This window comes from Microtus oregoni, unplaced genomic scaffold (assembly GCF_018167655.1).
Source record: "Microtus oregoni isolate MIOR12 unplaced genomic scaffold, Mior012 000023F_ref0000262, whole genome shotgun sequence".
In the NCBI taxonomy this organism is placed as follows: Eukaryota; Metazoa; Chordata; class Mammalia; order Rodentia; family Cricetidae; genus Microtus; species Microtus oregoni.
This window is the reverse complement of record NW_024543082.1, coordinates 2620425-2637890: the sequence shown is the minus strand read 5'-3', so window position 1 is coordinate 2637890 and position 17466 is coordinate 2620425. Positions and strand designations below refer to the sequence as shown.

The window sequence follows — 17466 nt, the reverse complement described above, 5'->3', positions numbered from 1 at the left end:
AGGTGGCTTTTCAGAGGATCATTAGTTTTCTGAGGAAGACTACTGACAAGAAAGGTGTTCTTCATCTCAGTGCTAGTTACCAGCCACCCTTCTCTGAACCACCGATAACAACGAATGCTTTAGGTTGCTGCAGCTGGAATCTATCTAAACATCACTTAGTTCAACTGCAAGTCAGTGGCTCAAGATCTACAAAAGCCATGGGTTTTACATGTTGCAGCAGGCCAGCAACACACTGTTATGTTCTAACTCTGTGTTTTTGATTGTTATACAGTATCTTCTGATGTTATTTCCAAGACTTGCTTGGTGGTAATTTGGGCGCTAGCTAAGTACTTAACTTTTGGTTCTGGTGACCAAACCCAGAGTTTTCAAAATGCCAAATACTATACTGCTAAGATATTCTTCTAGTTCCTGATAAAAATTTCTATGTCGCAAGCCCCATTTACTGTGAAGAAACTTATAAAACACCTTTGATTTTCCTTCTCTATGCTAAACACCGTACATTAACCACTTTGCAACCCCCGCATGGCCAATGAAATTTCTTGTCTTCGTTAAAATGCGACGCTAGAACTGAACAGAGCTGAGGATGTGACGTAAAGGAGTGTCAACTTATCCTACTCTTCCTACTACTGAACTAGGTTAGCATTTAATTTGTGGCCCATTTTAGTCTCCAAATATATTTTATCTGATCTCTAGGAAAGCTATATTACTTGAACAAACTGTGGAAAGTGCATGAGAAAGTTCCCCATTAAGCTAGACCGTGCGTGAGTGTGTATGCGTGTGCATGTGTGTGTGCTACGTATATGAGGGTGGGGGCTAGATTTCAAAAGTGGGTATCTTCCTCAGGCATTCTCATTTTTTACACTTTTAAAAATTACATTTAATTAATTAATTAATTTTGTGTATATGTGTGGAGGTCAACTTGGAGGAGACAGGTTTCTTCTTCTACCATGTAGATCCTGGCGATCAGATTCAGATCACTGGGCTTGGTGGCAAGCGCCTTAACCATGAGCCACCTTGCTGGCCGGCTACTTTTATTTTTTGAGGCAGGGTCTCTCACTGAGGCTGGAGCTCTCTGATTCACTATGTCTCTGCCTCCCCAGCACTGAATTAGAGCCCTTTGTGTGAGTTCTGGGGATCTGAACTCAGGTTCTCCCACTTATACAGTGAGGGTTTTACTGCTTGGCCATCTCCCAGCCCCTAGATAGACTACTTTGAACATAAAGCTGTGCAGCAGCTAGCGACTCAAGAATAAACAGGGAAGCCAGAGTCCCGCAGGAATGCACACAGAACATACCTCTTTAATAAAATACTTGGTTGTCCAGGGTGTGCCTGTTTCAGTCCGATGTCTTTCTTCAGTTCTCTGCCGTTCTTCCAAGGCACGTTTGTGCTCTGTGGCCTTGTCAATTTCAGATTCCCTCAGAGCATCTGTTACATCTTTCCATAATCGTCTAAAATTAAAAATGGCCTATTTTACAAATAGTCTTTTAAAAGAGGATAATTTAAAAGTCACAATAATTTCCTTTTTCTCTTTTTTAGTAATTCTGATAGCAGCTTCCCCTTCCAACTCTCTTCCCAGCATGCCCCCGCCCAAATAATTTCTAACATTTACGTTTTTCTAAATCATTTTGCAGCTCTGAGTTGGAGAGCACAGACAGGGCCTCTGTTGTGATGACCAGATTGCCGCAACAGTTGATGGGTTTTAAATTGAGAAGCTCAATTAAGAAGCATTTTCTCAAGTTTCCTAAACACAACTATTCTGTTTTTAGGAAACTTTCAGAAAGTAACAAATAACATGAGATATCTTTACAAGGCTGAAATGCAGGAGGTTGAGCTATGGCTTGCCCACACCTGTGGTGGTGCCTTCAGTCCCCAGCTTCACAGAACACTGGGCATGGCAGGGCATCCTGTAATCCCAGTGCTTAGGAGGCAGACGCAGGAGAGCGAGTTCAAGGTTATCCTAGGCTGTACAGAGAGTTCATGGCTAGCCTGAGGTACAAAGAACCTCCACAGCCCAAAGAGAAGACAAATAATCCAATAGAAAAGAAATTTAAAAAAATGCTTTGTGAAAGATGCTACTTCCTCATTAATTTGAGATTAACATATGAGCACCATATTGGACGCTGGGAACTATAAATTACGGCCACGAACGCTTCATCTCTATCAGAACATAGAGACAGACACTGGGGATATGGAGAAACTGGAAGTGGAAGGGTTCTAAAAGAAAAATCAATGAAACCAAAAGATGGTTGAATATAATTAAACTTTAATCACACTGACCATGGGGAGGAAAATTACAGTATAAAGAATAAGTCCTGGGGCTGGAATGATGGCTCAGTGGTTAAGAGCACTAGCTATTAGCTACTCTTTCAGAGGACCTAGTTCAATTCCCAGAACCCACATGGCAGCTCACAACTGTAACTCCAGTTCCACGGTACTCAAAACCCTCATGCAAAAAAGACGCCAATGCACATGAATACTTAAAATAAAGAAAAAAAACTGGGCAGCAATGGCGCACGCCTTTAATCCCAGCACTTTGGAGGCAGAGGCAGGCAGATCTCTGTGAATTCGAGGCCAGCCTGATCCACAGGGTGAGTTTCAGCACAGCCAAGGCTACACACAAAAACCCTGTCTTGAAAAAAAAGAAGAAAGAAAGAGTCTGGGGCATCACTGTACCTACAGGAGGAAGGAAGAAAGAGTCTGGGGCATCACTGTACCCACAGGAGGGAAGGAAGAATGAGTCTGGGGCATCACTGTACCCACAGGAGGGAAGGTGGTTCCATTAACTGCAAATAAATTGATAACTACTCAAACTAATTTTTTTTTTTAGTTTTTAGAGACAGGGTTTTTCTTGTGTAACCCTGGCTGTCTGGGAACTAGCTCTGTAGAACAGGCTGATCTCGAACTCAGAAAGGTCTACCTGCCTCTGCCTCCTGAGTATTGGGATTAAAAGTGTGCACCACCACCATACTGCCTGTAAATGAGAATATGTTAATGAAGTTGAAGCGATTCAGATCTCTGATACTATGTGAAAACCTGGCCAGCGCTAGTTTACCTCTGAAATCTGTTATTGGCGGAGGGAGATGACAGTGTGCTGTGGGGTCAGAGGGACAACCTTGTGGGGTTAGTGCTTTCCTTCTACCTTTTACATGGGTTCTGAGACTGAATTTATGCTGTCAGCCATGTAGGCAAGTACCTTTACCCTCAGAACCATCTCGCCAGCCAGGTTAGTTTTAATGTAGGAGACAAAAACTTGCCAATTATTTTTCATACATAAAATGTCATAGCTGGCAAGGGGTTTTAAAGTTAAATAAATCAGACCAACACTTTCATGTAATAGATGGCAAAGCTGATATAAACTGCAGTAACTTAGTGAAGGGCTTAGCTGGACTAGGCATGAGGGCGACATACCTGGACTCAAAGGGACCCTGCTTCTCCAGAGGTCTCACTCTCTTCTTCCTCACAGCCAGCTTAGTCAGGTCCACGCACTTGGTCTCGCCATTGCTGTAGGTGAACTCCAGAACACTGTTCCACTCCCCCTGTACTCTGCACACCACGGTGTTGGAAACGTTGTGCTTCACTTCGGCTGTGATGCTACAGCGGGGGGAGGAAAGGTGTCCTCAGAATTCACGACTTTAAATTAGCTAGAGACCACATTTCAACTTGTCAGTCCCTGGGCCAGTGAAGACCAATCCTGTTCCGGATCCCTAGGGCTGTTCAGCTGCATCCGTTTCAGTCTTCAGAAAGAATATTAACAACCAGACTGGACTTCATTAGCACAAACGGATAATCACGTCTAACATGTTTATTACAGTATAAAAATGTGACAGCCCTATAATCTAGCTCTCTCTCACGGCCCATCTGCCCAAAACATCTCAAGTTCTAGAGATCAACCACCCATACTTATTAATTTGTGATTTTCTTTCCCTAAACAGGGTTTCTCCATGTAACACCCTAGCTGTCCTAGAACTTGTTCTATATACCAGGCTGGCCTCAAACTCACAGAGATCCACCTGCCTCCGCCTCCCAAGCACTGGGACTGAAGCTGTGAGTCACCATGCCTAGCCCAAAAATCACAATTTTAAATTCAATACAAAATTTGAATAAGTCATTAATAGTTAGAAAAATATGAAATACAATTAAAATTCTAAGTTCACTGGCTAAAGCAGAAAAGTGAGGAGTGGTGATCTATGGAAGCACATGGAGTTCGTAGAAAGTAGTAACGTGAATGGCAGCACCTGGACGCCAGCAGACAGCGGTGCAGATGCAGCTTAGGTGGAAGGCACAAAGAAAAACGTCAAACATGTTTAATGAAGTGTGTTTCCTGTAGAATAAAGTTGAGGTAAGTTCAAAACTCAGGGAATAGGGGCTGGAGAGATAGCTCAGTGGTTAAGAGCACTGACTGCTCTTCCAGAGGTCCTGAGTTCAATTCCCAGCAACCACATGGTGGCTCACAACCAACTGTAATGAGATCTGGCGCCCTCTTCTGATATGTGGGCATACATGGAGGCAGAATGTTGTATATCTTTAAAAAAAAAAAAAAAAAAAAAAAAAAACCTCAGGGCATAGCAGGCAGGTTAAAGTCTAATGACTGTCCAGAGCCTGTGATTTATTTAGGTCCAAAAGAAAACTTGGGAGACCCAAGGCAACACAAGGAATGAGGTAGCATTAGCTGTGTGTATACAAGGCAGGAAACCAGGAAGGAAGGAAGTGAGCTGCAAACTCAGAGCTCAAGACAGGTGGGTAGAGTCCAATAACAAAGGGTCTGTGGGCCAGATCTTGGGAGCCTAGGGGTATGATGGTTTAGAGTGAAGAACAAACATTCAAAATGCAAATCAGATGTAACTGCTAACTGTGATTCACAGGACACAAAGAACATAGCTACACGTCTACATGGTTATAGGAGCGGGAGCTCTTAAATTGTACTTCAAACCATTTGAATAAACAAATTGTATTGCAAAGGGCTCCTTAGAAGTCAGACAAAATGTCTGTTTAGGCGTCACTACTGTTGGACTCTAACGTCCAAACACCGAGAAGGAGTCACCCCCAGAGACCATCTCATACACCACAGCCGATGCAAAAGCATGAGAATTTTATTAATTCTGTCATGACAGGATCCCCCAGCATTCGGGAAGCCAAGGGACTTCGAATAGCTGGTACAGTCTACTTTTAAAGGGGCCACAGAAGCAAGGGGGGTTGTTCTTTGACTATTCTGATTGGCTTATTCTTGAAAAATTGGCTTATTGTCTTGAAAAACTAAAAAAAAAAAAAAAGACAGGGTTTCTCTGTAGCTTTTGGTTCCTGTCCTGGAACTAGCTCTTCTAGACCAGGCTGGCCTCGAACTCACAGAGATCCACTTGCCTCTGCCTCCCGAGTGCTGGGATTAAAGGTGTGCGCCACCACCGCCTGGCTGGGTTTTCATATTCTTTACTGTATTTCTAATCCCCATGCCCTTACCCCGCCAGGAGAGAGGTATTTTTGTCGAGGTTGGTCCCCGACACAGTTCCAGGGGATCTGACACCCTCTTCTGACTTCCATAGGTACCTGCATGTATGTGGCTTACAGGCATGCACACAAACATATACACACACACCAAAAAGTAAACAAATAAGATATGAAGTATCAATTGTGGCATAGTTACACAATGGGATACAGGCCTTGCCTCCTGCAAGTATACGAGGAGAAATCTCTAAAAACCTAGAACTGAACAAAATAAGTAGCGTATAAAAGACAACATAGTGTATGCAGGCTTTAAAACTAATGTGTGGTATTAGAAATCAGCACAGTGGTTCCCAGGGTGGCAGTAGTTAGCCCAGGAGAGGAGGGAAATAAACTATCAATCAAAGAAAGTCCTCCAGGATGTTAGGGATCTGCCATAGTGAGGTAAAGACCTCTGAATATTCATGACTTGGTATATTCTTGTATGGATACTATTTTTAAAATAAAGAGTTCATAGGAAAACTACCCCACACTTCCAGAACAGTTGTCAAAGGTTAAGGAAAGAGTAGGCAGCCTCAAGATCCTACTGGAAAACTTGTTTTGCCTGTCTGATGATCCGGAAGAGCGCTGCAGGGGCTGGCCTGCGGGAGAGGACACAGCAGCTGACTCTACAGAAGACCAGCACCTAGACACATCTTCAACTTGTGTTATGTTTAGACATATGTTCACCCTAGCTTGTAGTAGGCTTCCTTCACTGAGCTTTGACTCTGATTCTTAATTCCTTTGGTCTGAACTGTGCCACAGACCACAAACAATTCTAGTTTCTATGCCGTTAGCAACTTTATAGGGAAATAGGAAAACAACACATGAGTTAGTATGGTGGCATCAATGCTGTTTTAGAGCAAGGTTGGATATCTAGAGTGCTTTCTTTCCTTTTTTGTGTGTGTCCGTCTGTCTGTGTGTGGTTGTTAACTGGTGGTGGCACACGTCTGTCAGTTCAAGGAAAGCCTCATCTACAAACCAAGTTTCAGGACAGCAGGGAAATCCTGTCTTGAAATACAAACCCAAACCAAAACTGTGTGTACTTGCACATGTCTGCCTGTGTGTGTATGCGTAAGACCAAGACTGTTGTTAGGAATCTTTTTCCATTGCTTTTCCACCTTATCCTTTGAGGCAGTCTCTTAATCTGAGTCAGAGCTCTAGCTAGCTTGCTATGGGGATCCCCTCGCTTTGTCTTCTAAGGCTAGAGAGTCACGGGAAAGCCACCAAATACACCAGCAAATCTGAACTCCAGACATCTTGCCTGTGCGGTGAACACTGCTAACAGTTTTGTGCATTCTCTCTCTCTCTCTCTCTCTCTCTCTCTCTCTCTCTCTCTCTCTCACACACACACACACACACACACCCCTGCCTTAGTCTCCTCTACAGAAGACAAAGCAGGAAAAGAACAAGGAGTTCTAGTACAAGATCAAAGAGCAGAGCGGAACCCAGACACCTTCAAGTTCTTACCGGTGCAGTTTGCCGCCATAAAACGGCTTAGTGTGAAAAGTGATGCTGGCTGAGTATCCCGTCTTTGTACAGTTGACGCTGACTTTGCCACCTAGTTCTACCCAAGGAACAGTAAGAATGGACCGGGCGTATGCACAAGGCAGCGAAAATGTGTACTCTTCTCCATGTTCCAACAGACTAAGGACACCTGAATGTAAAAGCATGATGGTGGTTAACGTCTCTTCCAAGAAACAGTTTTCTTCTCCTGTCTAGTAATAATAATAAGTATATTATTATTATTATTATTTTTTTTTTTTTTTTTTGGTTTTTCGAGACAGGGTTTCTCTGTGGCTTTGGAGCCTGTCCTGGAACTAGCTCTGTAGACCAGGCTGGTCTTGAACTCACAGAGATCTGCCTGCCTCTGCCTCCCGAGTGCTGGGATTAAAGGCGTGCGCCACCACCGCCCGGCTAATAAACATCATTTTTATATTCATTTATTGACTTCATTTGGCAGCATTTCCAGATGATACTGATTCAGGGTCCCTTTCATTGTGACCTTCCTGTTCCTCTGGGTTTGTGTGACCTGTAATTGTTACAGTGCAAGCAGTCTAAATGTCCCACCAATGCTCATAAAAATAAAATAAAGCCCTGGGGCTGGGGCGGGAGCTCTGTTGTGCAGATTCATGCTAAGACTTGGTCACCAGCAGCAGTTTGGCAGCTACTCAGAGTATGATGAGAAAGTGTTCATTATTCTAGTCTACGCGTGTAAAAGACCCAGATGTAGGGCTGGAGAGATGGCTCAGTGGTTAAGAGCATTGCCTGCTCTTCCAAAGGTCCTGAGTTCAATTCCCAACAACCACATGGTGGCTCACAACCATCTGGAATGAGGTCTGGTGCCCTCTTCTGGCCTGCAGACATACATACAGACAGAATATTGTATACATAATAAATAAATAAATAAATATTTAAAAAAAAAAAAAAGACCCAGATGTAATCTTTTCATCAAGAACAAAGAGCATGCCACGTTTTATTTACCAAATTCAGAAGCTATAGGAGATGTAAGAGGTCTAAGTGGTGATTTTCAAACAAATATTCTATTGGGGGATTCTATATCAACGATGTTATATTAAAGTAGCAAAAACATATAAAAAGGGATTAATAGCCAGGTGGTGGTGGAGCACGCCTTTAATCCCAGCACTCGGGAGGCAGAGGCAGGCGGATCTCTGTGAGTTCAAGACTAGCCTGGTCTACAGAGCTAGTTCCAGGACAGGCTCCAAAGCCACAGAGAAACCCTGTCTCGAAAATCAAAAAAAAAAAGGGGGGGGGGGAATTAATAATAGTGAATAACTGATCTGCATGATAAACTAAGCATACCCAAGCTACATTAGTACCTTCAATTTTTACCTATTACACTTCACTTATTGTGAGTGAGTGTGCGTCTGTATGTGCACACGAAGGTCAGAGACAATCTTGGCTGTGGTTCCTTAGATGTCATTCACCTTCAGTTTTGGAGACAGGGTCTCTTACTAGCCTAGACCTCATCATGGATGCACAGGTGGCTGGCCCGTGAGTCTAGATCCACTTGTCCTTACCTCTCCAGGAATGGGACCATACACTAGGTGCCTTATTCTTCTTATGAGTTAGAATAAACATTTAAAATTTTAGAATTATGAAAAACAAATGGAACTGGTTGTGGCGGCACACATCATTAATCCTGGCACGTAAGAGGCAGAGGCAGATAGATCTCTGTGAATTTGGGGCAACTTGGTCTTCATAGTGAGTAGCAAGTCAGTCAGAGCTACATAGAGATTCTGATTCAATCTGATTTTAATAAATATAGGGAAAGTAAGACTCATAGAATCCTAAAACCTAAGCAATTAAACTAATTTCCCCCTAATGTTGAAGAACATAAATAACAAAATAAATCCCATGCAACTGTGTGTGGGTGGGTGGTGGTACACACGTATTTTGTGTGTGTGTGTGTTTGTGCGTGCATATACTTATGCACGCGTACAGAGACCAGAGGTCAACATCCTGCGGCTTCCTGTAACAAGGCTAGCCTGAAACTACAGAGTTCTGCTTGCCTCAGCCTCTGAGTATTGCAGTCACCACTTTCTTTTGAGGCCGGTCACTTACTGCGTACCCATTGCCATGCCTGGCTTTCCTGTCATGGGTGCTGGGGACCTGAACTTGGGGTGCCTTTTTGCAAGGCAAGGACCTAACAGACTGAGCATCTCACAATTTCTCTATTCCTTCATCTTTTTTACTTGTTGCTAAGGGTAACAGAAGGCAGTTTAGTTTCCAAAAGGCAATACTTGAATACAAGAAAGGATCAGCTAATAAGAAGTCACTGTACTGTACCTCCCCTCAGGATTCACAGTTGAAAGTGGCACATGCTCCTCCTTACGTATCTGAGAAGCAGAGGCTACAATGCCAGACTATTCCACTGAAAACGAGTAACAACAGCTCTCCTTCAGGAGCACATAACAAAGTGAGGTTCTATATATGCCCTGAAACTCACAATATAGATCAGGCTAGCCCCAAACTACCAGAGATCTGCCTGCTTCGGCCTCCGGAGTGCTGAGATTAAAGGTGTGCCACCATGCTGCCAAGTTTCCACAGTAAAACACTTTATAAGGGCGGTGGTGAACCCCTATAATTTCAGTGAGTTCAGAGTTTCAGGCCAGCCAGAGCTACTCAGTAAGACCCTGTCTAAAAACAACCTAAAAATCTTTATATTTAAATTTTTAAAATATAATTTCAAGGAGAATTTCTATTTGTTCATACAAAGAGCACAGTATTCTAGTGTGTCTCAATATACATTCTGGAGCACAACAGCAAAAAAAGCAGTATATGTAACACTTAAAATCTCTAACTAGGGGCTGGAGAGAGAACTCAGCAGTTACAGGCACTGGCTACTCTTGCAGAGGACTTCAGGGGCTCAGTTCCCAGTCCCCAATATGGTAGCTCACAACTGCCTGTAAGTGGTTACTGCATACATGTGGTGCACTTAACATATATGTAGGCAAATATTCATATACATACAAAAAAATCTCAAATATCCTACAATTAATCCCTATACAGCCTTTCCAAGCTTAGCAAGTTTGATATAAAAACTGGAGAACAATCTTTCTACTCACCTTCTCCGACCATTGTCACACCTATGGACATGCCTAAGAACTTGCTTTTAGTCCAGACATGCGCATTTACACACATCTTCCTTTCTGTACATTCTGCATAAAATCCTGAGACTGGAGGATGATGGGAAACTTGCTCAGCGACAAATCTGATAGTGTAACAGTCTGAGACTCCCTGGGCTAGAACATCCTCCGACAGAGGGGCATGATTTGTGACGGTGGAGGTGCAAGAGCTGCCACTCAAACCGGATGCCATTCCGCCCTTTGGCACCCTCCAGGAGCAGTGGAAAGTCTCCCCAATGATAGGATTGTACGGCTTCTTAGCAATGGCTCCCTTCCGGCCTTCATGAAATGAGGTAAGGTAGTACTCAACGAAGCGAATCATCCGGTCCTCGGGCGTGGCTCCATTGGTGATGCCTATAAACAGGTCTGGATGAGACATGAAATCTGCATACATTTCTAGTAAGGAGCGCTTCTCCAGGATAAATGTAGGAAGCACCACCTAAAACATCAATGCAAATCAATTAAGAGGGATAATTAATATATCTATATGTAGATATATATCCGAAAATAATTACCTCTATCTTTTAAGAGCATTTGCTACAAACAAAAGGATGTGGTCTTTATAATAAGAAACAAAAACAAGACAAAATAAAACCCCAAGCATGTTTAAAAGGAGATGAGACTCTGCCTGAATAGTTAAGATTAAATACAAATTCAAGACAAAAAGATGGTTACACAGAGGCCTGACATGAGTTCCAGAGCAGCACAGCACTCAGGGGCAGTGTCCAACGGATTTTCTATAGTTCTCGGGCTTGCAGGCTGCATGAATATACCAGGCACATTGTACTGTATGAGACATGCCATTTCTCTTTTAGATTTAATGTAATTTTTAATTATTTGTATATGTGTGCCTTTGTGTAGGGTACGTGCAGGTGAGTACAAGTCCAGTGGAAACCAGAAGAGGGTGTCAGCTGCCCTCAATTACAGGTGGTTGTAAGCTGCATTAACAAGGGAGCTGGGAACCAAACTTAGGTCCGCTGCAAGAGCAGTACCTGTTTTTCACTGCTGAGCCTTTCTCTCCAGGCCCACATCCTGTTCTTCTTAAAAATAAATTGTGGGAAGCTGAAGATGGCAGCCCTTGGGAGCATGAGGCAGATCCCTTCCAATGTGAGGCCAAGCCAGCACGTGCTAGTTAATTTTTGTAAACAGGACACAAGCCAGGTTCTTTTGAGAAGGACTCAACTGAGAAACTACATCAATCAGATTGGCCCGAAGACATGTTTGTGGGCATTTTCTTGATCTGCTCCCCTGGATGGGTGGTCCCAGATGGTATAAGAAAGCAGGCTGAGCCAGCCACAAGGAATAGTTCAGTGAGCAGCATCCTCCATGATCTCTGCATCAGTTCCTGTCTCCAGGCTCCCTCCACCCCTCAAGACAGGGCTTCTCTGTGTAACAGCATTGTCTGTCCTAACTCTCACAGAGATCCACCTGCCTCTGCCTGAGCGCACCACCACCCAGCCCTGTCTTCAGGGTTTTGACGTGACTTCTCTTCATGAAGAGACTGTGAGCTGTAAGCTGAAATAAACCCTTTCTCCTCCAAGTTGTTTTCAGTCAGGGTTTTATCACAGAAACAGAGAATCGAACTAAGATACAGGATTACACAATAAGAAGAAACTATCTTAATAAAACAAAACAAACAAAAAAAAACCTGTAGATGATAAGGTTTTATTTCCTGGAGAATAGCTTCACAGACAGAGGCATTTGCTGTTCTTACAGAGGATCCAGTGTGGTTCCCAGGACCCATATGATGGCTCAGAACCATCTGTAACTTCAGTTTCAAGGACCCAGTGCACTCTTCTGACTCCTGGGGCCACCACTCACTCACGTGGGTGCACATATAATTGTAGGCGAAACACTCAAACCATAAAAGTGAACAAAAGCATCTAGTTGAAAAATCCATTTCCTGAGAACGAAAAGGTCAAGGGTTGGGGATGTACGTAGCTCAGTGGGCAGAGTGCTAGCCTGGCATGTACAAGGCCTAGGCTCACACAGGACCATGTTCACTGCCCAGCAGCGCATGAAACTGGGCAAGGTGGTCCATACTTTTAATCTAAACACTTAGAAGGTGGGGGCAGGAGGACTCCAAATTCAAGGCCATACTCAGCTCTACAGCCTGGGGAGGAGGGAAGAGAGGAACTGAGAGTGAATGACAGAACAAACTAGAGAGATATATCACAGACCAAAGCAACAATTGTAACTTAAAGTTAATTTTTAGCACAAATGAGTAATTTTGAAGAGAAGTTTTAATAGCCCAAAGCAAGACAGATTAAATGTTTTACTTAAGGCAGAAACAGAAGAATGCAAAATGATTCAACTCTTTGAGAAAGCAAACTGGAAGGACTTTTCAAAAGTCCCAAGAAGTTCATACCCATTTTACCCACCAAGTAATCATTCTCTCAGTTAATTTCTTAAAGGAAAGAAATAATACGAATGAAAGAAAAGAAACATAAATAAAACAATACAATAAAAAAAAAGAGCCAGGCATGATGGCTCAGGCCTCAATCCGAGCACTCAGGAGACAGAGGCAGGAGGATCAAGAGTTCAAGGCCAGCCTAAGCCTTGAAGTGAAGCTTTTGTCTCAAAAACAAAACACCCAGAGGTGGTGGATCCCTGTGAGTTTGAGGCCAGCCTGGTCTACAAGAGCTAGTTCTGGGACAGGCTCTAAAGCTACAGAGAAACCCTGTCTCGAAAAACAAAAAAACAAAAAAACAAAAAAAACATAAAAACACCCCAATAGCTTAGCAGGAAAAGGATTTGTCACCAAGAAGTCACTGAGTCTGAAGACCTGAGTGCGAATCTCAGAATCACACTGGTGAAGAAGAGAAGCAGCTCTAGCAAGATGTCCTCTGACCCAGACTGGCATTTGTGCCCATGTCCAGGCCCAAAATGTGAAAAATAAAAATAAATAAGTAAATAAATCAATTAAAGTGACGTGTATTTTAAACTATGATCCTTGGAGCTTTAACAAGACTTGCACGGTTATTTAAAGTGACAGAGCTGTGGACTGGCAACTAACACAGCTAACAATGCTCTTAGCTTGGCTTCACACCTTCTACTGAAAGCCCAATAAAATGTACCAAACAAGTCCAACACAAACAAGCCCAGAAATACCCAGAAAAGAGAAAAAAAAAGGAACAATATTTAAGATTTGGGAACTTTCTGTAAAGTTTAATTTTTTTTTAATTTAATTTAATTTTTTTTTTTTTTATTTTCGAGACAAGGTTTCTCTGTAGCTTTGGAGCCTGTCCTGGAACTAGCTCTTGTAGACCATGGTGGCCTTGAACTCACAGAGATCCGCCTGTCTCTGCCTGCCACATGCGGGAGTGTGCCACCACCGCCTGACAAAACAGGCCCCCACCCCCACCCAGCGCGCTTTTTAAAGCTAATTAAACTTTTGGTGGCTAGTCACTTTTTCTTAAACCTCCTATAGTCCAGACTGTAGCGGGTGAGGCGCGACATTAACAAACTCAAGGCCAGCCCGTAGTTTGCAGGAAGCCAACACCTCACTTATTTTTTCAGATTGTTCCTTACAAGGTATTAACAGTGGCACGGTGTACAGACACAGTGAGCGCGATAAGAAAAGCAGACCTGGCGACACTCCAAGTGAGGCACTGCGCATTGCGCACTATGCACTGTGCACTATGCACTGCGCACTATGCACTGTGCACTATGCACTGCGCACTATGCACTATGCTGTAGGGATTCCTGCCGCCCGCTGGGGCCTGGCCTCTTTTACTATTTATGCCGATTGAAAGCGAGCATCCAGCCTCTTTTCCGGTTGCGGAATTCGGTTGCTCTTCCCCATTCAGCAGAGGATTGTTATCTGTGAGTCTACCCCTAAATAAATAACCCTCTGTACACTCAATTCTGAGCTAGAGTGGGATTTCTTTTAAGTGTCCTTCTTCAGCACTACAGATAGGGAAAGTAGGAAGCTACAACTGGGAGGGCTCTAGAAGACTCTGAGTTCTAGCAACGTTTAGAGTTTAGTGTGGGAGGGGTTTCATTTCACAGTTGCCTGGAAATCCTTGCTATGGTCGGTCTCCTCCATATGATTAACCTGGAAGATAATCCTATACTTTAGGGACAGTGAGATGATGGGAGACTATTACCTGTCATGTATCCCAGCTTCCTTGAAATTCAGGCAATCCTCTTGTCTCAGTCTCCTAGACATGAGATTACAGGTGCGGACCACCAGATCCAGCTTTATTGTTTCCAAATTTTCTATGACGTGCTTAACTATCCTCATTTAGTATCATTTTTAATGTAGGAAGATGAGGCTGGAGAGGCAGCTCGGACGGTAAAAGTGCTGCTGCAAGGCCAATGACCCGACTCTAGCCCCTTGCTTCTGGGGCACACACACGCGTGTGTCACGTACTCCTTATGGTTTGGAAGCACCATTCCTTTAAATGTTGTATGAACGGTGCTCAATTAACAACAATAAAATGTTTTTAGTTAATAAAACACAAATAAGGAAAGTACATAACATTTGATTTATATCAAAAGAGAGCTTTTCCACCTGAGTTACTAGAAGATTTTTAATAAGTGTTCTATGTTTCATAAACCTCAATGCTGCTTTTATGGCTTTTAAACCTAAATTCTAGTAAGGACAAAAACCACCATAGCAATGAACACCAGACAGTCCCTCGCCAGACTACTTCAACAAGAACCACAACAGCTAATGTGAACATATTTCCTGATCAGAATGATACCAACTAAAGCCTGAAGTAAAAGGAGTTTGAAGGAAAGAACTGACTCTTGCCCACACTACCACACACATCATATAAATACACAGTGTAAAGGAAAAGCTCCTATCAAGCACAGAAAGTCTCAGTTAAACACGCCTCCCAACCCAAACATACAAAAGGACAGTGTTTTTGACTTTTCAGTGATAAAAACTGAATTCTAAAGGCAAAAGGCTTTCTATTTAATGTTCCATGACAGGTGAGCATGGGGAACAATCTTTCACCTCTACCTATACAGCCTTCGATGGAACCCACGTCTCAAGTTTGTTTGTGAGAGACATCTAAGCAGCCCAGGCTGGCCTTGAGTTCACCATCCTCCTGCCTCGGTCTCTCCCGTCAAAGGACTGCAGATGTCAAGCACCACAGTGGGCTGTCTGCTGTCATCCGTACAGCACCTGGCCTGTGACTTACTCTCGTTAAGTCCATGCCCAGCTTGAGCTGTGACAAGAGATGCAGGATGACGCTGCGCTGCTCCTCCACTGCCCCCAGGTCATCCTCCTTGTTGTCACAGGTGTCCTCCAGCTCATCATCTGCATCAATCTCTTCAGGTTCCTCGGTGGGGAAGAGAGCAGAGTCCAGTGTTATAAGGACTTATTAACATTTACTAAGAAAAAAACAGTTCAGTCTTGGAGATATTTATTCTAGGTTTAAATAAATCAGAGGGTGGGGCAAAACCCTTCTGAAAATACAACTATCATTAAGGAAAAACATTTCCTTTGAAGAGATCATAATTACTGGTACAGAACAGACTGTGGTCCTGTGATACATGGGATTTTTTTTATCTGTTTGTTTTTTGAGACATAGTCTTACTGTGTAACCATGGTTAACCCAGTACTCACTATGTATTCAAAGCTCGCCTCAAACTCCCATCTTAGCTTTCTGTGTACTGAGATCACAGGAATGTACTGATAATAAAATACATTCATTTTTGTAGAAACAGTATTTTTCAAAAAAAGCAAAGAATGTCCCCTGAATAAACTTAGCTTTGACACTAATCTGGGAACCACTACCACATCTACAATTTTAAGTGATTTTTGTTTGAGACAAAGTATCTCACTATATAAGGCAAACTGCCCTTGAACTTAGCCTCCCAAGTCTTGGGAGTACAGGCATAAGCCACCAAGTCTGGCTAAATTCAGGTTTTGTTTTAATTTTTTATTTTATTACTTTGAAAAATTATGTCTTTTGTCTGTGGGTATGTATGCGTAGCTGACAAGAGAGCTGTGAGCCACCCAACACGAGTGCTAGAGCTACACACTGATCCTCTTCAAGAGCAGTATGCTCTCTCAACTGCTGAGCCATCTCCCCAACCCCAAATTCAAGAGGTTTAAGGATTAAATATTTGTCCCTCTTTAACCTAAAGCTATAAAGTAAAATTTGAAGGTGAATGCACACACATATCAAATCTAACTATTGTGAACCTTATTTTGCTATCACTTATGCCTTAGAAGATCTGTGGTTCAAGAGATTCCAGATACACGTAAATGCTCTGTGGCCTGTCAGTCACAATGCCACCAAAAGTACTCTGTGCGGCATTTTAATCAAATCAACAACCTCCTAGAAAAAAGAAGATGCGCACTTCCAACTCACTGGCTCTAATGAGTAATCAACTCACTAGCTCTAATGACTAGCTAAACAACTCACTGGCTCTAATGAGTAGTTAATCAACTCACTGGCTCTAATGACTAGTTAATCAACTCACTAGCTCTAATGACTAGTTAAACAACTCACTGGCTCTAATGACTAGTTAAACAACTCACTGGCTCTAATGACTAGTTAAACAACTCACTGGCTCTAATGACTAGTTAAACAACTCACTGGCTCTAATGACTAGTTAAACAACTCACTGGCTCTAATGAGTAGTTAATCAACTCACTGGCTCTAATGACTAGTTAATCAACTCACTAGCTCTAATGACTAGTTAAACAACTCACTGGCTCTAATGACTAGTTAAACAACTCACTGGCTCTAATGACTAGCTAAACAACTCACTGGCTCTAATGACTAGTTAAACAACTCACTGGCTCTAATGACTAGTTAAACAACTCACTGGCTCTAATGACTAGTTAAACAACTCACTGGATCTAATGACTAGTTAACTCACTGGCTCTAATGAGTAGTTAATCAACTCACTAGCTCTATAGTTAAACAACTCACTAGCTCTATAGTTAAACAACTCACTGGCTCTAATGACTAGTTAAAACAACTCACTGGCTCTAATGACTAGTTAAAACAACTCACTGGCTCTAATGACTAGTTAAACAACTGCATATTTATTACTTTAGCTTACTTTTAATTTTTTAGGGCTTTTCAATGAAGGTGGGGTAAGGATTTACTCCATAGCCCAGGCTAGCCTTTAATCTCAGTAATTATTTTTGTTTCAAAACAGTTTCAAATGGTCCAGGTTGGCCTGGAACTAAGTATGTCTTTAAACTCCCAATTCTCTTGAATTCACTTGCCACATGCTCAAATTATAGGCTCTTGGGTTCTGACTGTGTGTGGTGCAAGTTTGTATATATATATGTAAAGGCTAGAGGCTGATGTCAGAGACCTTCCTCTTGCTTTTCGCTTTATTTTTTCAGACTAGATTGCTCAATGAC

At 42.6% G+C, this 17466-nt stretch overlaps 1 protein-coding gene across 2 annotated transcripts in view; it reads right to left on the bottom strand.

The window, feature by feature from the left end:
* The window catches only part of Osbpl11 (oxysterol binding protein like 11), a 71550-nt gene that overhangs the window by 5650 nt on the left and 48434 nt on the right, over positions 1-17466 (bottom strand). For both annotated transcript variants that reach the window (XM_041673063.1, XM_041673062.1), the window contains 5 exons: positions 15278-15418; positions 10065-10563; positions 6946-7132; positions 3409-3591; positions 1295-1448 (listed from right to left, as the gene is read on the bottom strand). In XM_041673063.1, the coding sequence (XP_041528997.1) occupies positions 1295-1448; positions 3409-3591; positions 6946-7132; positions 10065-10563; positions 15278-15418 (1164 nt within the window). The remainder of the gene's footprint in view (positions 1-1294; positions 1449-3408; positions 3592-6945; positions 7133-10064; positions 10564-15277; positions 15419-17466) is intronic.